We start from the raw sequence: 21,258 nt of genomic DNA on the forward strand, positions 1-21,258 counted from the left end.
ATCCCCTTACATTTTTGTTAAAAACTCACGTGCATGAGCTTATCCACACACCTAAAATTGTGTGTGTGTGCACACTCACAAAGACACACAAACACAAAACCTCAAATGAAAGAATGACCTCCCTATAGAAGGGTTTCAGTATGGATCATACAACACAAATTCATTAAAACACAACCTTGAGCTATCTATTCCCAAAGTGTAAAATTTTAAAAGAGAAGTGAAAGTTTCTTCCTTGATCATGGTAACAAGACAACCAGCCTGAGGGAGAAATCTCAGGCCTCGACTTCAGTATGTCCTTCCTCAAGCCAAGACACTGCTTCAATGGCGCACTCGTCTGCCAGAGGAAAGAAGAGCTAGAGATTTCAGGTGGTGCCAGCAAACATTACTGGCAGCCACTGTCTCCCCTTTAATTAGTAGGTAGCCAAACACCTACATCCAGGCACAGGATTCCGCCTGACACAACAGACTCCTTCGATCCAAATTTCAAGGTGCGAGGACAAAAGTCCACTAGTCCTGGGCTGCTCTGACATCTCCTCAGAGGGATCGGGACATTGGCTTCTCTAGAGAAACTGCTTCACGATTTGGATCTGTATTCTCAGCACATAAACAGAGTCTGGTTCATGGGAAGAGCTTAGTAAATGTTTATAAAATAGACAAATATGTACTTCTTAGACAAAACAGGGGGACCCACTGTGGTCACAGAGTACTGCAGATAAAATGGCCTTAAATAAATCATGGATATTATTTATGAGAATGACAACACTAATTCATTTCTCTGAAACAGAAACAAGAGTAAATTCCACTGGGAATACCTTGCCGATAGCAGTGATGTGCTCCAGCGCCACAGCATGAAGGCTCTCATCCTGGCTCTCGAGGAGAAGTTTCAGGGCTGGTAGCAGCAAGGACTGGCTGAGCAGCAGCGAGCAGAGCTCCTTCACACCCTGAAACCACAAGTGCAATTCTGTGAGCTCCGAGGAAGCAGGAGGCACACTCTGTATCCCAGGTGGTGTGTGGGTGGGGTCTCAGCACACCTTTTCCTATGCAGGTGGTGTGTGTGTGCGCGTATGAAGCACACGTAGGGACGCAGTGATGTCGTGTTTGGTACCTGCTTCATTCATTTCACAATAGATAGTAAACAATCTTTCAGAGCTATCAGATATTCACCTGATATTCATCAGATATTGTGTTTAATGGCTGGCTGTCTAGTATCCTCCTGGAAGGACGCAGAACTCTATTCTACTAATCTCTCAAGAGCCCTCATTTCCTCACCAATAAAATAGAGGTAATTATATCTACTCTGCAGTTTTGTATATGAGTGTGAGCTTGAGCATTAAGGAATAGTACACAATGCTCAGCAGCTACTAGACACACAGCAAATGATTAAAAATTGTTACCCACTGTTAATATTATCAACAATTTCTAGTTGTCCTCTGCAACAAGAAAAATCAGCAACTTAAATATTTAAAAAACCTGTTTATAATTCTAATGTCAAGGTGAACTGAATGTTTCATGAAGACTATCTGTGGTCCAGAAAAAATGAAAATGTATTTAGATCTCCACATATGCATTTGAATTTGATTCTCAACGCTTTATTATCCTAGCAGAACCTGTCATCAGAGAGCAGACTTTTATATAAGATAACAAATGATAATCCTTCACAACTGAAGTTGAAGAGAAGAGACAATAAATTTGCAAGCTCTTCCTCCCTGCTGAGCTATACGTTCCCCCAGTGTCCTAACTGTAGCTGTAACATAAAGAACAGAACATCTGGACCAAGAGCCAGACAATGACTATAACTTCATTATACAAGGCAAGGGTTGTTTTTGAAAGAATTAAGAAATCACTGTCCCCCTCCCTCATTGGACTGATCTTTATCTTGTACTACTCCAACAACAGCGTATCAGAGAAGAAAAACTCACATTTATGACATTTTCATCATTTCTTTACATTATTATAACGTGTTGATAAAAGGAGAAGGTCCCATGTGAAGCCCAGGATAAAGGCCTCTTTGGCATTCCACTCACTGTAGTGGTTTTACCTTTTCCCCTTAGTGGTCTCTGCTGGAAATCAGCAAGGCCTTCAATTTCAGATTGGAAGGTCCTGCTACATGAACTTGTGGGAAAATGATCTATACTGGCAGGGTAACAGGTCTGTAAATTCTGTACTTCAAACATCATAGATTCTAACTCAGTAAAGTGCTCTGCATGCCCTAAAGCACAAAGTCCTACAGAGGAGTCTCACCGAGCATCTAGGGCAAAGAGAAAAGCAGATTTGTAATCCGGGATGCCAAAACCTACAGAGAATATTTGGGAGGATGAAATATAAAGTCCCATGTATGACAATTTCACATGGCGGTCACGCACCAACTTGCTTCTGTTGCCTTCCTCTTCCTGGAACATCACAGCAATGCCCCCCCACCCCCATGTTCCTCACAGCGCTGCCCAGGAGACCTTCCGGCCACCACAGAATGCTCTCAACCTCTGCTGTTCCACCTGGCAGCCAGCAGCTGCACATGGCTAGTGAGCATTTGAGATCTGGCTAGCGCAACTGAGGCACTGCTTTTAAGTTTTTATTCAATTGTCCTTAAGTTTAAATTTTAATAACCACACATGGCCAGTGGCTACTGTCCTGGAGGGAGGCAGCAATGTTGAGGTCCTGCACACCGCTGGGTTTGTGCATGAGAATTTACCTCTGCTGCTTTTCTGATGGACCCTGACTGGTTCTTGGAGTCTCAGTGGAAAAGGGCTCAGGAAAACCCCATCTCCTACAAAGCCACCTCTGACTTCCCAGGTCCAGCACTCCTATATTCCCACAATACTTTGTAAATACTTCCTACACTATCATCTTGCATTATTGTAATTACTCATTTGTCCATCTGCCTCACCTGAGCGCAAGAGTATTTTCCCTTCTCTGTATTCTAAACTTGCTTGGAATATATTATACCTAAAAATATTTGTATATAATTCCCTCTCAGCACTCATACCTATTTATTCACTAAGTTAACAGTAATACATAAACAGGTATCTCTCAGCAACTTATGATATTTGGTTGACCTTGGCTTTGATGACACCTTTTATTAAAATAACCTGGATACCGCTCTGAGCAGGCAAAATGGACAGATTATGATGAAGTATGTGTGCCTAACTGCCTAGGACAGGAGACTTACCTTTCCTTCACCCCTGTTTCCTGTTCCCTAATTTCCCATATTTGGAGGGTTTTTTTTTTTTTTTTCCTTCCTGACTCTTTAGAATACCTTTTTGTCATGCTTGCTGTTGCTCATGGTACTTGCTGACTTATGGCCATGATGGTTTTACCGATGGAAAATATTACATGAAGGATAAAATCAAGGACATCCAAGAATGAAGGAGTACTTTTTTGAGCTACTGAGTACTTTTTATCTCTTAGATAACAGTTACTGGCTAAATACTCTGTATTTAACTACTATACTAGGTTCTCTGGATATCTTATCCTCTGTTACAAGAAGACATTTTATCAGGAGATTGATAGAGGGATTTTAGGAGCTCCTAGAAAGGTCAGAGTAGCAAAGACAGCCATAAAACACTCCATAGGCACCTTCCCAGCTCAAACCTGCCTAGCCAGCAAGATACAGAACATGAGGCCTTGAATGCAGAGGAACAGATGCCAGGCCAGATCCCTGTGGACTAGATATATGGTGATGCCCCGAGGCACAGTTCCTGTGGCTGATGGCCGCAAGAGCCATCCACCCAGGGTCTTTTTCTGTCCTTACATAGCTCTCCTGCTTCTCCTGGGGTATGCGGCATCCAAAGATGTGGCCGGGTCTGCAGCGGGAACGCGGGTGGCGGGGGGGGTGGGGGGGGGGGCACAAAGTATACAGGGATGGGTGTCATCTGATCTGAAAATCAAACTCTAGACATTATCAAAAGTACATCAATGACGAGAAAAAACAATCATATTGTGATTTAGAGGCTGGAGATAAGCTACACTCACTTATCAGCTAGGCATCTAATTCCTATCCACCTTACCCAAAGCACCTGTGACCTTTGTTCATGCTGTGCCTCAGTGAACCAGGGACCTTCAGGGTCAGTCACAAATTGCCAAAACTTGGAATTTTAAATCTCTAAATGCCATAATCTGTTTTATGCCAACTTCTCATTCTGAATATCCCCGGTTCCTGAGAGTGCTTCATATATTGCCATGGATACAAGCTATGAAGAAGGATACAGAACGTTTAAGACTGTAGGACACATGGTCTGTGAGCAACACTGATTTTATCCTTCTGGTAATATTTACAATCAGCCAAACCAACATGGTCGCAAGTAAACAAGTACCAGGAACAATAGCAGACATGACATAAGGATGTTCTAAAGTCATGAAGAACAACAACAACAACAACAAATCTCTAAATATGGGAACTTAGTGGAGGGATGGGAAAGGTAGATGAAGCAAAAGGTAAGTCCCTTTACATATCCTTTCCTGTTTCAGACAGGCAAACATACTTTATAGAATATACAGTAGGACAACCAAAGGTACTGGGTTACAAAAAAGTGAGTCATGGATAATTTTCCTACCACAGTGATATTAAATATTATGTGGTTCTGAAATTAGACTGTAATTTCCAAATGTGGTAAAATAAACTTAACAAGGCATTTCCATTTCTTAATTACAATGTTCCTCCCTTTGTAACAATTTTAACTCACATTTGAGCACATTTAACAATCAATAAAAATAGTACATAACAGTGGCAAGACTCCTTTAATCATGGCATCCGAAGGAAAAAAAAATCTGTACCCAGTTGAAAGACAGCACTGAGGCAGCGTAAGGAAAATAAACAAGTCACCGTGGCAACACAACTCTTTTGATAATTATTATGTCTCGTCTCATCAAACTGGAACAGACAACTGATAGGGACCTACTTCAAAAGGGGGCTTAATCCAGTATGGTTCTCCCACCCTACAAGACCTGTGGGCCTATGGAAAAGTCATGAGTCGCGTGCTTCAGCTGGGGTCCTGAACAGACAGCCTCAGGTCTGGGGGCCTTGAGGACTAGTTGAGTAGAGTTCCCTCTGAGACCACACAGTCTAACTCCTTGTTTCAGGGGCCAGCAAAGGGAGGTACAGAGCTTCTAGCGCTTTTCTCATGAACACAGATCACACTGTGGCCTAGCGTGCAACAGGATGGTAGTTTCATGCCTCGCTGGGCCTCTTGCTGATAGACTACATCTGATGTTCCCTGCCCTTCCAGTGCTCCAAGTCCCAATGAAGAGAAAAGCAAGTAAAATCCCTCTCTGTGTTGTGTGAGGAGTACTCTAATAGATGTGTGCTTAAGACCCTCTGCTATCCATTCCAATTTCCTTAGAACACTTAGGAATCACTAGTCTGATGATTCTGAGATCAAGCAGGACTACTGCAAATAAAATATTACTCCCTTGGTCAAAGTACCTCAACCTGGCTGTAGAAGCATATTAGGGAGCTGGATCATTACAGCGATTTAGCTTCTCATTTAATTCCGGTCTCCTTTTTTAATAGAGGAAATACAAATCATGACTTATTATTCATTAGTCAATAAAAAAGAACAACAAGAACATACTTTTCCCTCCGTGTCCTAGAAGGTCGTCCCCTAAACTTCAAATGCAATGCTGACAGTACGTACTACAGCTTTGGACATTCAGATGTGTTTGTCACCCATCACCGGGTGGCTGAATGCTAACACATGTAACTGTTACTGTACCTTGATTACAAAGCTAACAGTATGTGGTCAAGGTCAGAGATGCCGTGGCCATATTCTCAGCTAACTTACATTCCCTGCCTCTGAACTAACTGTAGTAAAACCAAACTGATGAGGATATTTAAATAAACTAACAAACTTCTCCAAGTAATGACGGCGATCCTAACACTTTGACATCTAAATGAACTGATAATGTAGACCCTACACACTTGCACAACTCCATATAATAGAATTCAATTTGCAAGCGCCCCAGGAGTAGTAAGAGTGTCTCCAGTGGAAGTATTCCTTTTCCAAGCACTTAAGAGCCTCCATTTGGGGACCAGATCTGCCATTTGTTGCCCGAGTGGGGGTGGGACCTTTGCTCTCACAGCCTCTGTTTCATTAGCTGAAAATGAAGGTCAAGGAACCTCCTTTGGGTGGTTGTAAAGGTTAAACCAGATGGTGGGAGTGGAAGCCTGAGGGTAGTAGCGGATGTCGGTCATCACCATTACCCAGCTTTCGATACAGGGACAATCAGCCCTAAATCATGTTTCCCCAAACTAGGTTCAGCAGAACTGGTGGGGCACTTCTGGCATTTGGTCCTGACCTAACAAAGCTTGATCTCAGCTTATGTTAAGACCAAGATGAACCCCTCATTATTTACATACTGCTTACCCTGGTGGGAGCAATAAACTGCATTGAACTCCCACTCGAGGTAGTGCATTGAATCCTGCCATGGGTAAGAGAGAGCCACAGCTATGGCTCCCCCCCCCCTTCAGGTGCTCACAATATAGCACAGCAGATCATAGGTAAGTAAGCAGCTGATACAAGCAAAGCACATACCACGGTACAAAGGCAAGTTATTTCTGGTGGTGATACTTTAAATAATTTACAGAAAAATTTTGTCCTTCTGGTGGTTAGAAGACTTCTTTAAATGAATAAAATATTTTAAAATTCAATCGGAGAACACTTAGCCAGTCCCTCATTTGGAAAACAATTCATTAAATGTACATTCATAATGAGAATATTTTCCTTGAGTGATTACAGTGAGGATTCAAAGAATCATATTTACCATTTTATTTTCAAGTTTATCTCCTATGTGGTAGAAACTTGAAAACCAATTAATCAATTTAGTGTCATTATCCAAATGCTTATATTTAAGGCACGTAAAAATTGCTCAAACAATCCACTGCTGAGGTTGGATTCACAGCAGGGAGCTATAACTAATAAGTGCTTATTTGAGAATGTAAAATTTATATATATATTATGCAAATACCTCTGTGACAGCCAAATTATGGGATCAGAGAGAGAAAAGAGAATGATGGTCAAAATGGAGGAAGCTGAGTTTTTTCCACGTTTACAGAGAATAAATATTGTGGTTATGCAATCTTATCGTGATGACGACGATGCAGAAGGCAGGTAACGAGGGTTGCAGCTGGCCATCCGCCCAGAGGTGCGAGGAAGCTTACTATTCTTTGCCGGCTGGCCGGATCCGGGCAGAGATGACACACAGGCTGGCTCCCCAGACCTCTGGGCACGGGAGCTTGAGTTAAGACACATAAAAAGGCATCCAAAAGGAACGGAAAGCGGAGTTACACATTCTGGGACTTATAAAGGGAATATGCTTCAGAGCTCCAACAGAGACCAAACTACCTCAAAGCACCCTCTCAGCATGGCTATTCTTCATTTGATCTACTCCAAATTATGGGCCTTTACCTTCTGATAACTTCAGCTAAGTGTTCCTCAAGCACAGTCACTGGCACTGCTTATGATAAAGAGTTTGGATAAGGGAAGGGATGCCCCGCAGGAAAGCCACTTGATATATCCCCACTCACCTCTGCAGGGAGCATCTGCTTGGTGTTATATAAAGAGCGGCAGATTTTCAAGACCTCATTCCCGAGTGCCGCCTTGTTCTCCGCTGTACACCTGGTCAGCATCACCGTAGCTAGTCTCACCCATGGATTGCTGCTTATGCTGGTTCTGGGGGAGAAAAACATGAGGCATGAATGATTAATGTTGTAACAACTGGGGTGTGAAATGTTAAAAAAGAAAAGATAGGCCACCTTTAGTAGTAAAATGCCTTTGGGAAATTGTAATCATGATCCAGAAGATGTGGTCTTTCAAGTCCCTCTTGTAGGAAAGAGAACACTTTCCAGAGGGAAAAAAAAGAGCTTGCTGTGGCCTCCCCAAGTGCCCAGCGGGCCTCCCCAATAGGCCATGGGTGGGCACCCAGAACACAACAGGGGGCCCCCACACCATAGCACGTCAAGCTCACAGGCTGGCTCCCTGGCTTCCCACTTGGGTGACTCAGGGGAGTCACTTCAACACTCAGCTTAGACAGTTGGTGCTGGGGAATCCACTCAACCTCTCTGGGCCTCAGTTTTTTTCATTCTGAAAAAGCAATGTAATGTTCTCCTTGAAAAATTGCTTTATTCAGTGAATGATGTTTGTCCATAGTGTAACTCAATAGCAGAAACATCTCATCATTTAGGACCTACATACTGGCTCTTGTTTCTCCTGCGATTAGGGCGAGGAATCTGGGGGCAGGGCAGGAGTGAAGGACAGTAAGGGCCATGCACTGCAGAGGTCAGCCTGGGAGCACATGCAAGCAGTATGGAGGCCACTGTGCTCTTCATACAGTTCTCTAATTGCTTTCTGGTTCCCTTCTCTGGATATAACTTCATACAAACATCACGATTTAATTTGTCAAGAGACAAATTAAAGATACATTCATTCCATGGGCCCAGGAACACGTTACGGATTTTACTTACAGTGTTTTAAAATAATTGTACTATTTGTAAAGAGTCTGTTGTCTTAGTAGCACAGCTCTAGGCTCTAGACACTGAACACCCAAGGGTGGTTCTTCCCTTGAAAGGATTTCATTCCTTGGCCCCTAAGGAAAATGACTCACAGTACTAGCCTTCAGTGAAACCTCTGTGTCTCAGCTCAAACTAACATCGTGTGAGGACAAAGAATACTGCTTATTTCAAGCTAGGAACAAAGCTCTGTTGAGGGTCTGGTGGGCTGGGGAGTCTTCTGAACTCCTCTCTCCTGGATTTCCACTAAGGGCCACTTCACTGTGTCGACAATTATCAAAACGTATTTTTCACTGGTCAGTTTTGATACGCTGGATGAGAATTATAAATCCCCCATAAGTACGAATCTATTATGCTTTCCTGCATTTTCCTACCAATTAAACTAAACACCCAAGTTGGTTCTAGTAAATTAATAGTCATGTAGATCAAGCAAATTTCTTAGCTTCTAACTTTATTGTGTTAACTGGCAATGTTCAGTCGTTATCACTCAATCCTTCCCTTCCTCTCCCTCCTGCCTTTCTCGCTCTTTCTCTTTCTCTCCTCCCTCCCCGATGGAGGTGGTTTATTCTGGAGGCACTTAAGTCATACACTGGATTACCTGCCAACCAAAAAAAAAAAAAAAAAATGAACTTAAAGGTACTTTTAAGAACCTATTTCTGAAGTGTCTCATCATTCAGTGTCTTGTGGTTAAACACCAATTTGGGCCAGGAAAAAAGCCAAAACAGACAAATTTGACTTATCCTCAGGTCCTGTCTTGGATGGAGACATGGCTGGTAAGAGCGGTTTAAGCAGACCAGTAATGCTTTGTTTCTAATAATTTTATAAAGGAGGTTTTTTAAAATACAAGTTAGCAATTTACAAATTTCACTTCATTGTGGCTACAAAAGAAAGAATCCACCTTTAAAAACTAAGATTTTTAAAAACCTACAAGTGCATTAAATGTTTAAAATGTAATAAATGTCTTAAGTGAAACTGATTTTACTTCTGGTGGGTAAGCACGTGTTTTGAAATGGTCATTGTTCTAAAAGTACCAGGAGCTGTAAAACCACTAAACTAATCTGCTAGAGGGGGCTGTATATTGATTTTGAAAAATTCTCTTTAGACAGAGAGTTCCATTTTGAGTGAAGAAATCTACAATGCAACCCTAATCATTTGCTTAAAAAGCAAAGTACTCCCGACAACCTAATTAGTGGGTCCCGCATCTACTGCACATTATTATCACGAATAGGAGCTGGGTAGAAACCGATTTCCAGGCCCCACAGAGAGATCTAGACTCAGCAAGCCAAGTATGGGATAGTGCTTTTAACAAGCACCCATACGACCCAAGGCAGCTCTGCCAAGACAGCGGGGCCCAAATGGCAATGCTGCTTCAATGCAGTGTCACATCATGGAAAACTGAAGGCTATGATGGGAGAGCCTGTACTGCAGGGCTTCAAATAGTGCAGGCAAGAATCTAATCTTAAAAGCTACATATCTGCATGGCATCTATGCTACAAATGAAAGCGATCTAAGACACTTGGTTGGACCCAAAACAAAACCTCCTTGGTTTGCTTCAGAAATTCCTAAAGGTTTCATCCTAGGGTTAAGGTAAAGAGTCTTCATTAGATGTTCTCTAGGAGTCCTTTCCACACTGCTCGTAAAATAATTTATCTTCAGGAAGAGCTCCTTCTTTAACTTCTGAGGCACAGAGATGTGCACTGGCCTAGGCAGCATTGGCGGCTGAGCGCGGCAGTATGAGATGGGTTATGGAGCAAGCAGGCGTTTGGAACAGGGGCACGGGTGCTCCAATTTACTGCCAACAAGGAGCAGCAGTTCGTGACAGATAGCATATGTGCTCAGAGGAAAGCTGGCCACCTCTTCCAAAGGAATCCTTGGCTGACAGCACGGGGATGGCCTGACCACTGCGTGCAGCCACGAGTGGCAGCTGTGAGCTCAGCATGACATGGAGGGTGCACGGGCTGTGAAGGTGGCCAGTCGCTGGTGAGAGCCCTGCCTCCTCCATGTCCCAGCCATGTGTTGCTAGAAGTCCTTTACTTTTTGAGTTTCCATTCTCTGTTCTATAAAATTAGACAACACTGCCTTCTGGGTAGGTTTACTGAGTGAATTGATAATATATGTAAATTGTGCATAATACCGCGTGTCCTCAATAAATGGAAATTATCAATTTATTCCATATGGATTCTCAAGTTAGCGCTGCAAGCTGTGTTAAAAGAGACTCAAACATTTTCTGGTGAAAATACTGGAACGAAATTATTTTGTCGACATTATAAATCAGATGTTATTTTTTTTAAGATTTTATTTATTCATCTGAGAGCGAGACAGAGTAAGAGAGAGAGAGAGAGAGAGAGAGAGAACATGAGCAGAGGGAGAGGGAGAAGCAAACTCCCTGCTGAGCACAGAGCCCACCCAGTGCCCCTAAATCAGACATTATTATTAAGCATGATCTGATATTTTCAGATAAAATATGTGTGTAGGAGCAAGGAGAAATGGAAAGAAACTGCAATACTTCAAATAAACAATTTTTATTTCCTCTAAAGGCTAATGTTGATTTTATATATTTCTTTTCATTGGCTCCTTTTGAAGGTACTGAATTTTTAAAACTAAAGAGCAGACAAAAGAAATCTAATTTGATGTTAACACTTACACGGAATCATGTCTCATAGGCGGCCAAGCTTGCAAGAGCAAAACCAAGTGCTGAAATTCTACTTCCTGGTGGCTGGACTCTAGAAGTTCCACAAAGAGAGAATAGCGGTTCTCTTCATTCTCAATGTCAGCTATGTCTACCTAGAAATGGAAATACACACTTGATGCTCGTGGCAAAGGCTATTTAACTGGTCTATAGAAGAATTCAAATTTGAGGATTTTGATTAAACACTCTCCAAAATTTTTCCAATGTGTTGAGAGGTAAGATTCAACACTTCCACCCCTCTAAAACAAAACAAAACAAAAAACAAAAAACTTCGTAACACCGAGGCCTTATTCAATATCAAACACTTGTTAAAAAATTGTTTACAAAGAAGAAATCACAGGAATATTCTTAATGTTCTTTATGAAAATAAATTCAAACAAGTAGAAGGTTGGCTTTTTAGTACATGTTATGTTAAAATACAGAATTATTGTATATGAAATCATAGTAGTTAATCATACTTTTTCATTAGCCAAAGTTTTTGTTTAAATTATCCTAAATGCATTTCTACTTTTCATTTTAACATTATTATTGCTAAGTCTTCATGTTGTCTAGAAAATTTCTCTACTTTGAAATTAAAGATTGATGAAAGCGCATTTGTCATTGGATTTTTGTTATACATCAAAATAAAGTAAAATATCCTTTATTCACATCTCCGTGTCTAACACAGAATAAGTTTTGATAAAAAACACTAATTCATCCGCTCATTGCATAACTGAATGGTACTTTCTTTACATCAAGGAAGACCTGAAACAAATCACATCTCCGACATCTCTGTGGATGAAAATGTTTGCTATGTTAAGTTAGAAAGCAGTTTTAAATACAAAAGCAAGCCAACAGCTGGTTTTCCTGTTCCCTAGCCTCTCCTAACACAGATTCTCTACATTTGGGGCCCTAAGCCTCAGATGATGACAGATACCTTGAAAGGATAATGAAAATGGATGGTTACCTATACATTTGTTAAACTGTCTGTACAAATGCAGGTTTCCAAAGCATTTAATTTAATGGTCATTCTGGCTCCAATCCCAAGTAGCCACCTGAAAAAGTCATACCATGAAGTCTGCCTTTGCACAACAGTTGATATGCACCGTGAAATGAGTGGTAATCCAAGTCCTGCTCACAAGGCAACCTGACAGATCCTTCAAAACCAGCCTGAAGCCCCATGTCATTCTTCCGTGGACTAATAACCCAAGAGCCTCTTACAGTTTTTGAAATAATTTCAAAATTCAGGAAGAGTTCACCTCTGCAACCGTTTTGGTGGAGAACAGCACAAGTGTTATTAACCTCCCTTTACAGATGAGCAAACAGGCTTATCTGTCCTGGTAACATGGCCAGCAAGTGGCAGAGCCGATATGTAATTATAATCAGATCAGGATGCTCTGAAACTAGACAAGCTCTGAATTATTTAAATAGGTGATCTAATTGGGAGTTTGGCAATATGTTCTTGCCTATTTATAAAGAAATGTTAAAAAAAAAAAAAAAAACCCTCAAACTTAAACATCCACCTGTTTTGACCTGACTCCTGCCTTCACCTCCTCTCCAGGCTCAGGCTCCCTGCGTCCATCGTGCATACTTCCACCTCGGGAACTTTGATCTGTTTTCTCTGCCAGGCACATTCTTTCTACAGATAGCTGTAGGGCTCATTCGCTTATTTCCTTCAAATTTCTCAAATGTCATCTCATCAGAGAATGTGCTGCATAACTGCCCACCTTGGGTTGCATTCCCCTACACCATCTGTCTCCCTCACACCTCGGTTTATTTTCCTTTTTAGCATTTACAAGTATGAGACATATTACATATGTATTTGCTTACTGTCTTTCTTCTTCCATAAGAATGGAAGCTCCTTGAAAAGTTTTTTGTTCACTGGTTTATCCTTACTACATAAAATAATGCCTGACAGACAGTAGATGCACAGCACTTACAGAGTGTATGAACTGATGGACATACAAATGAATAAATGAAGATAATCCACCATTTGTAAAATATTGTAGCATGGAACAGTGATATTAAATATTTGTGGAGTGGCCATAAAGTTTTGACTTTTTTTTATTGGAGATAGACGTGAGGCTTATAAAGAAGATGCGATCGAGAAGGAAATCACTAAAAAAGACCCCGAAGGAGGCCTGTTTATTGACATTATGTCTCAACCAATAATGCTTTGTGTGTAGCTGTGTGACTTCAGTACAGTCCCACTCTGCATCTCATTTCCCTCATCTGATATGTGGGATCCAAGAATCTCCAGAGTCTCAGAAGTTCTCAGGAGATGCCTGATGGTCTGCAGCAGGGAAAAAGGGTTGGAAAATGGTTGCTCTCTTCTGATTTAAAATCCAAGTTTTTATAGTTTATTTGAAGAAAGGGCTTTGTGTTTTGAAAATATCTAAAAACAACTGAATGATAGGTCTGTAATGTTGCTAGCAGTGTCAATACTCTACTTGCTATAATTAACTCTTGCATAATTAATAACAAGTAGTTTCTCCTTTACATGGATTGTACTTAACACATACCATGAAAAGGAAAAGATAAGGAAAAAGGTGATTGTTTTCAGTATCATTTGGATTTCTTTCTTTTCAAAAACTGTAACAGCTTGTCAATTTTTAGGACATGAAACGTATCCTATGGGAGAGAAAGATCTTTAAAAAACCTATAAATTAAACCTTTATATGTTTGTTTTTAAATTATTGTGCCAATAACAGTTTCCATTTTTAAAATGTGTTTAGCAATAAATTTCTTTGTATAACACCTTCTTCATGTATACACAGACTTTTTTTTTTTTTCAGATTTTATTTATTTATTCATGAGAGTCACAGAGAGACAGGCAGCAACATAGGCAGAGGGAGAAGCAGGCTCCCTGTGGGGAATCTGATGCGGGACTTGATCCCAGGACCCCGGGATCATGACTTGAGCCAAATGCAGAGCCTCCACCATGGAGCCACAGACTTTTTAAAAGTGTATCTTTATCAGGAAATACTTTCTTCTGAAACTTCATTAACCATTTTAAGTATTATAAAACTTACTTTTTAGACTACTGACCTCATATTTAAAATAGAAATTTAAACAATTATCCATTTTGGGTAGGCACACCTGTACACTCCCTCTCCATCTAAAGGGTTTCAAATGTTTAAGGTGTTCAGCTCTTAAGAAAGCAATTTTAAATTCTTTACCAATATTGCTGTAGAAGCCTCACCTTACATTAAGAGGAGAAAAATGGACCTGAAAATGGACTTGAGTATGTGTTTTTTAACCCATGAGACAGAATATACTTTGCTGGATAATCATTATATACTTTGATATACAAGTGCTAATTTAGGATTTGTGTCTACATATTAAAATATCTAAATTTATCTAAATTCACCAAGATAACGTAAGCTCATCCTGTTCAACGTATTCTAAAAGGTTCTAAGAATAAAATTAGAGGGTGCCTGTGTGGCTCAGTGGTTGAGTGCCTGTCTTGGGCTCAGTTGTGATCCTGGGGTCCTGGAATCGAGTCCCGCATCAGGTTCCCTGCAGGGAGCCTGCTTCTCCCTCTGCCTATATCTCTACCTCTCGCTCTGTGTCACTCATGAATAAATAAAATCTTTAATAAACAAATAAATAAATAATAAAATCAGGTAACCAAGACTCAAAATGAATTTTTGCATGAAGATAAACATATGCAAAGGACTTCCAGCCTGAACAAAATGGCTCTGACCCTATTTTTCCCTACTCCTCCCTACTAAGCACAACTATAAACTTTGGAAATAATGAGACAACCAAAGAACTCTTAAAGGTGGAAAAAAAAAAAAAAAACCTAACTAGCTCGGGGCCTCAAGAGTGCAGGAACAACATATGCACAGTGTCTGGTATCCCCTCATACAATAGAAGGATCCTGAGACTCAGCATGTTCTGACTCCCGACTGAAAAATACAAGACAACCCAGGTAAGGTCATCTCTCATCAGAGTTCCAGAAGGAAGGGAGAAAGAAGGTGGAGTTTAGAGAGTATTTTAGGAAATAACATTTCAAAGCTTGCCAAAATTGGTAGAAGATATTAATCTACAGATTCAAGAAGCTGAGCTAACCCCAAACAGGGTAAGCCCAAAGAAATCTATGCCCAGAAACATCATAATTAAACTCTTGAAAACTAAATTTAGACACATAAAAAAAAAATATTGAAAGTGGCCAGAGAGAACAATACATTACTTATAGAGAGAAGAAAAATTTTAATAACAGGGCATTGCTTATCTGAAACCACAAAAGCCAGAAAGAAGTGGCACAATATTTTTCAAGTGTTAAAAGAACTGTCAACTATAAATTCCATATACAGTAAAACTATCCTTTAGAAAAAAAAGGGTAAATGAAACATTCTCAGGTAAGGAAAACCAAAAGAATCTGTCATTAACAGCCTTCATCTTAAAGACTGGCTAAAGAAACTTCTTCAAACAGAAAGGACACGCATTTTGGCCCAATATATTTTCATATCACAACTAGTAATGCTACTCATTCATGGCTACAAAAATTAATCTAAAGTTGAAGAAAATCGCAATGTTATAAATCTGACAAATTATCTGAAAACAATTAAAGAGGAAAAGTATTGTTTTGAATCAATAAAAGCAAAAGCAACAGGTCTGAGAGGCCTACAGAAGTTGTGGGAGCATCAGATCAGTATTAATACCATGGGAATTTAAGTTCCCTAAAATATCTGAAAACAAGGTGCTGGCTGAACATGAATGCAGACCTAGGAAAGAATCAGATTCTCTCTTCCAGAAAGTGCACAGTTCATATTAAAATATGCACTGCCAGCATCTAAATATGCTTCAGGCAACTGTGAGGAGTACAGAGAACTGACCTATGTGCCTAAACAGCTACAAAATGAAATGACCAGAGAACATATTTTAGCTTTGAGGAAGAACAAACTATGGGTGGCTGGGCAAAAGCTTCAACACACCTCACTAAGGAGACTGTAAAGTAATGATAAAAAGCCATTTGATTAAGGGACGCCTGAGTGGCTCAGTGGTTGAGCATCTGCCTTTAGCTCAGGGAGTGATATGAGTGGCTCAGTGGTTGAGCATCTGCCTTTAGCTCAGGGAGTGATCTTAGGGTCCTGGGATCGAGTCCCACATCCGGCTCCCCACAGGGAGCCTGCTTCTCTCTCTCTCTGCCTATGTCCTTGCCTCTCTCTGTGTGTCTATCGTGAATACATGAAATCTTAAAAAAAAAAAAAAAAAAGCCATTTGATTAAATATGCAGCTTTCAAAATAATGCTGATAAAATCAAAGTAACATGAAAGACATTATACTTTGGAGACATTACTGGACCTTTCTGAGGCTTAACTGCCTCTTCTGTAAGACGAAGATAACACATATCACACGATAGTTGTGATTATTAAATAAGACAATGTGAATAAGATAGCCAGCAAAGTGACTGGCACGTGGTAGGGACGTAATAAATGATGGGTATTTTTATGTTACAGCTACATATAAAAAGCAGAAAGCTGGATGTGTGTTGTGATTTCTTCTAGTAAGAATTAGGTCTATAGATTAGACAAGGCAGAAAAAGAACACAAAACAATGGCTGTTTTAGGATAATGGAATCATGGGTTAACGTTCATCTCTTTTAAAAATCTCATTTATTTGTACAACACACGATTTGGAATGGCTCCGTGGCATGCCTTCTAGAGATGAGTGAAAATAATTAGCAATTTCTCCCAAGTTTTTCTTCTACGTTTTGTTTGATTCTACCCTTTTCTCCAGTGAAAGAGAATATACGCCTCTCTCTCTCTCTCTCTCCACCAGGGAGTGGGGGAGGGAGTAAAAATGCCCAATATTTTACAGGCACCCTACAAGTTAGGGACGATTCCACCCAGACACCTCTAACTAATGTCATAGGATTTTAAAGGGCAATATTCAAATGTGACTCGAACATAAAGATATCTCTCTCTCGTCTCTGAAAGCGATGCTTCTGTCCTCATTGAATTAGGGGACTTCGGCCCTTGGTACAAGTTAATTTGTCAAGTAGCTGCAGCCTCCTTATCAGACAGAGTCACTGTCCTTGAAGAAATGGACTGAGTCACCTATTCCCAGATGAAAACAGCTTTAACCTGAAATTTCTCTGTGGCCCGCTGAGAGTGAACAGGGCTCCCTGAAACTGAGGCGCCCTCCTGAAATCCCAGAGGCACTGGCGATGTGGCTTATTTTCCCTTCAGGTATTTGTGAATATGAAATAGGTATTAGTGCACATAAACATATTTCACGAGTGGAAAACAATTACCATCATGCAGAGGATTACTCTTGATGTAGTAAAATTAATCACCATATTTCTACCTTCCACAGGAGCTGATCAGTGGCTATACTGCCTCTATGATTTAGGCAATTTTGGGGGTAAATCTGAAATTCCCTCCAAACAAAAAGTGGAAAGAAAAAAAGAGAGGAAGTCATCCCCAGCTACCCCATATTCTCACCACTCGCCAACATCCAAATGCTGGAATGTTTCCTGCCTCTTCTCCCGTCGAACTGCAACTTTTCTAATTCTTAAAAGGAATGAGGAGACAGCACTGCTATAGGAGAGGTTAGGAGTGTGACCAGTGTGGTTGCTGAGGTTCTCGGGCCTGTGGGCGTGAGGCCCTGGATGTGACTGTCCCGCCACAAAAAAAGCCCCTGTGGGTCCTGGGCTGACCTGACCCCGGGAGGAGTGTCCCCTGGGATGGAGGAAGCAGTCCTGCCCAGTGACGTGTACTAAACCCAGGCGTGTGTCCAAGGAGGAGGTCGCTGTGACCTAGGCCAAATACAAGGCTATGAAGAAGTGAAGGGGTAAGCAGAGCCTCCCTATCTCACCCCACAGCCCCCACTCCCCAAACGCGTTTAGATTTTAAACACAGCCCTGAACTTAGTGCCTTCCTCCACAAAACTGGTTTGTCCTCTGCTCTTTCCTGGTGCCGCTTCGTCCTTAGCGACTTGAGCAAACATCAGAGGGACACTGGCTGTTTCTTGTCCCCCCACATCTAAGCAGTCCCTGGGGCCCCTGGTAATAACATCTTCAGCTTTCTTTACCCTCCTCTATCTTCACAGCTGGTACCAGCTTCAGGGCCAAGTTCGGGGAACTTGACTGCTGCCTCTGTCCCCTGCCCGGTACCTCTCCTGCCCACTGTCCAGGCAGAGGTCGGAGGGGTTCTCCTAAAACACACGTCTGATCATGCAGTTTCTCAGGCATCCCCCTTCCTTGTGGGCTTAGCACCGTCAAAGTGAAACCTGCGCAGCACGGCAGAAGGGGTCTGACCCGCTTCTTTCTAGTTTCATCTCTTGCGTTCACTCCAGACACCCAGCTGTGAACTTAGTTCAAGACTCCCCTCCTCGGGGATCCCTGGGTGACTCAGCGGTTTAATGCCTGCCTTCGGCCCAGGGCGTGATCCTAGAGTCCCAGGATCGAGTCCCATGTTGGGCTCCCTGCATGGAGCCTGCTTCTCCCTCTGCCTGTGTCTCTGCTTCTGTCTCTCTCTATGTGTCTCTCATGAATAAATAAATAAAATCTTAAAAAAAAAAAAAAAAGACTCCCCTCCTCAGAGCAGGTTTTCCTGGAGGCAGTGGCTACATACCCTTCCTGGAACCCAATGCATTGTGCAGACATCTGCCTTAGCTTCTTCAGTCTTTGGGGAATTTGCTTCTTTGAGTATATATCTATGTGCTCCACTGGATCAGAGTCCCCACACCAACAGAGCCCATTTGCCTGGACCAGAGTTGGAGATTTACATGTATTATCCCATCACAAGAGAGTTAGTAACATCTCCAGGGTCACGGAGCGAATGAGCGGTAACACTGGGATCTGAATGTAGTTCTGTGTGAAGAGCCCAAACACTCTACCGCTAATTGCCTGGTCTCTTTGTCTATCCCTAGAGTATAACACAGTGAATGGTGCATAATCTGTGCTTGAAGAATCTTCAATGAATATTTCACATACAACAGTTATCAGGCACAGCTTTTTTCAGAATGTTCTGATTGAGCAGCAGTGAACACACACAGCGTTCTGTATACAGACAGTGAAAAATGCTAAGAGATAAAGCAATGCTTTCTGTTTTCTCAATCAAACTCCTCATTCCTCATGCCTAGTCACATTCAATCCAGGCGAAGTCACAGCAGAAAGAAGAGAAGATGAGCAGAGCATGCTTTATGTAGTCTAGCGCGACCCAAACGTTAGTGCTGAGTATCTTTCCCTGGCAGATGGGAAGAAGTGTGGTAATAGAGCCAGGAACACAGACTTTGAGATCAGACATTACTGGGTTTGAACTCCAGTACTATCGTTCACAAGCTGGGTGACCTTACTAGGCGATGTGACTTCATCTCAAACAGAGAATGGGAACAACTTTGCAAGGCTGTCCGAAGCATTACAAGTAGTGATGTGCACTTAATATGCATTTCGCAGTCCCTTCTTCTTCCCTCAATGATAACCATGACAAGAGAGAAAATCTTTAAAGGAAAAAACCCCTTATTCATAAAGGGAGGCCTTCCAAGGTTTCCAAGTATTTGTAGAACCCAGTAACACATATGCTCTCTTAGCTTTAATCATTTTAGGATGCTCCATTAGAGCATTATCAAAATCAAGCTCCATTAGAACATTTCAGATCTCCTGCTTACATCCAGACAAAAATGTTTATACTGGCTGGTCAGAAATCACTGTCAACAAAGTACAGCAAGTTAGTACAGAATAGTATCAATCTAAAAGCACCAGGCCACTCTGTAAGGGAACCTTTCCATTATTCCAAGCAAATCAATTTGCTTGCATTTAAGAGAGAAGCAGCATGGTCTAACCCTTATGGCAAGAGGAATGGATTGGAACTCTGGGGTCCTGGCCTTGCCATTTTAAAGGTGACCTTAGTAAGTTTTTTTTTTTTTTTAAATAATATTCATTTATTCAACAAATATTTACTGAGTGTCTGTAAGAGCCCTTTTCTTGTGACATTTATATTCTAATGGAGGAAGAAAGACATCATATAATGGACAGGAAGAGAGAAGTTTAGCAATAGTGAGGATTACAAGAAAACTAAAGAGGGTCTGATATAGACTGTGACTAGGGGCCTACTTTAGGATGCAGTCATTTTAGAAATGGTGACATTTAAACTAAAATTAGAGAAAGTAACTTCTTCTTTCTGGACATCACGTCCTTTTCTATAAAATGTGACTATGGAACGAACTGGCATGCTTTTGAAAGTTTCCTCTGGTTCCAGGAATTGGTTTCCATAGCTATTAAAGATATATTACATGTATGGATAATTTAAATGTGTGGGCATATATATTTTTAACATTAAATATTATCCTATACTTGATTAAGAAATCATTTACGGCAGTGAGTCTTAGCTTTGAAGACATTTAAGGTAAAAATAAATTCTTTGTTAAGAAACTAAATCTAAGTTGGCGTACTAAATTTAGGTTGGTGTACTAAACTAAACCTGTTCTTCTGTTCACTGTCTGAGATCTGATAAATTGTGTATTTTATTAATGTTCTGGTAAATGAAGCCAGTCTGGCCGCTGATCAGAAGAGTTAAAATGTCCTTGTGTGTTTCAAAGTAGGCAAAATGCATGAATTTGTAATAAGATTATAACTTTTCTTAAACTGGGGTGCCTGTCTGGGTAGCTCAGTTGGTTAAGAGTCCAACTCTTGATCTCAACTCAGGTCTTGAACTCAGGGTAAGCTTGAGCCATGCGTGGGCTCCATACTGGGCGTGGAGTCTACTTAAAAAAAGTTCTCTTAAATTAATTTTTTCTGGTGATCACTTACAACCACAAATCCAAACAGAATGAAACTTAAAGGGTGCAACTCTAAACCACATGTCCTTTTATATAAGAGGAGGAAAAACAATAAAGTGAAGGGGTATGTGATTTTTTGAGGAAACATCAGTATTTTGGCCCGTATTTTTCATGCACCAGTTGACTAGAAAATTACAAAACCTGAAAAACTCAGATAAATTGTATCAAGGGAATGAATACCATACATTCATCCCTTCTCCCCCTCCCCCCATAGCTCATCTCCCTCCCTTTTCCCCTGTCCTCCATGCCAGGGTACTTTTCTGGAATGGGCAGAAAGGCCTCTCAAGCTGTTGAAAAATGA

At 41.1% G+C, this 21,258-nt stretch overlaps 1 protein-coding gene across 1 annotated transcript in view; it reads right to left on the reverse strand.

Moving 5' to 3' along the window:
- NBAS (NBAS subunit of NRZ tethering complex) overlaps positions 1–21,258 on the reverse strand; it is a 318,587-nt gene that overhangs the window by 9,834 nt on the left and 287,495 nt on the right. The window contains exons 49-51 of the mRNA XM_025454622.3: positions 11,145–11,284; positions 7,520–7,664; positions 813–941 (exon numbers count right to left, since the gene is read on the reverse strand). Of these exons, the coding sequence (XP_025310407.1) occupies positions 813–941; positions 7,520–7,664; positions 11,145–11,284 (414 nt within the window). The remainder of the gene's footprint in view (positions 1–812; positions 942–7,519; positions 7,665–11,144; positions 11,285–21,258) is intronic.

Source organism: Canis lupus, chromosome 17 (genome assembly GCF_003254725.2).
Source record: "Canis lupus dingo isolate Sandy chromosome 17, ASM325472v2, whole genome shotgun sequence".
NCBI classification, from domain to species: Eukaryota; Metazoa; Chordata; class Mammalia; order Carnivora; family Canidae; genus Canis; species Canis lupus.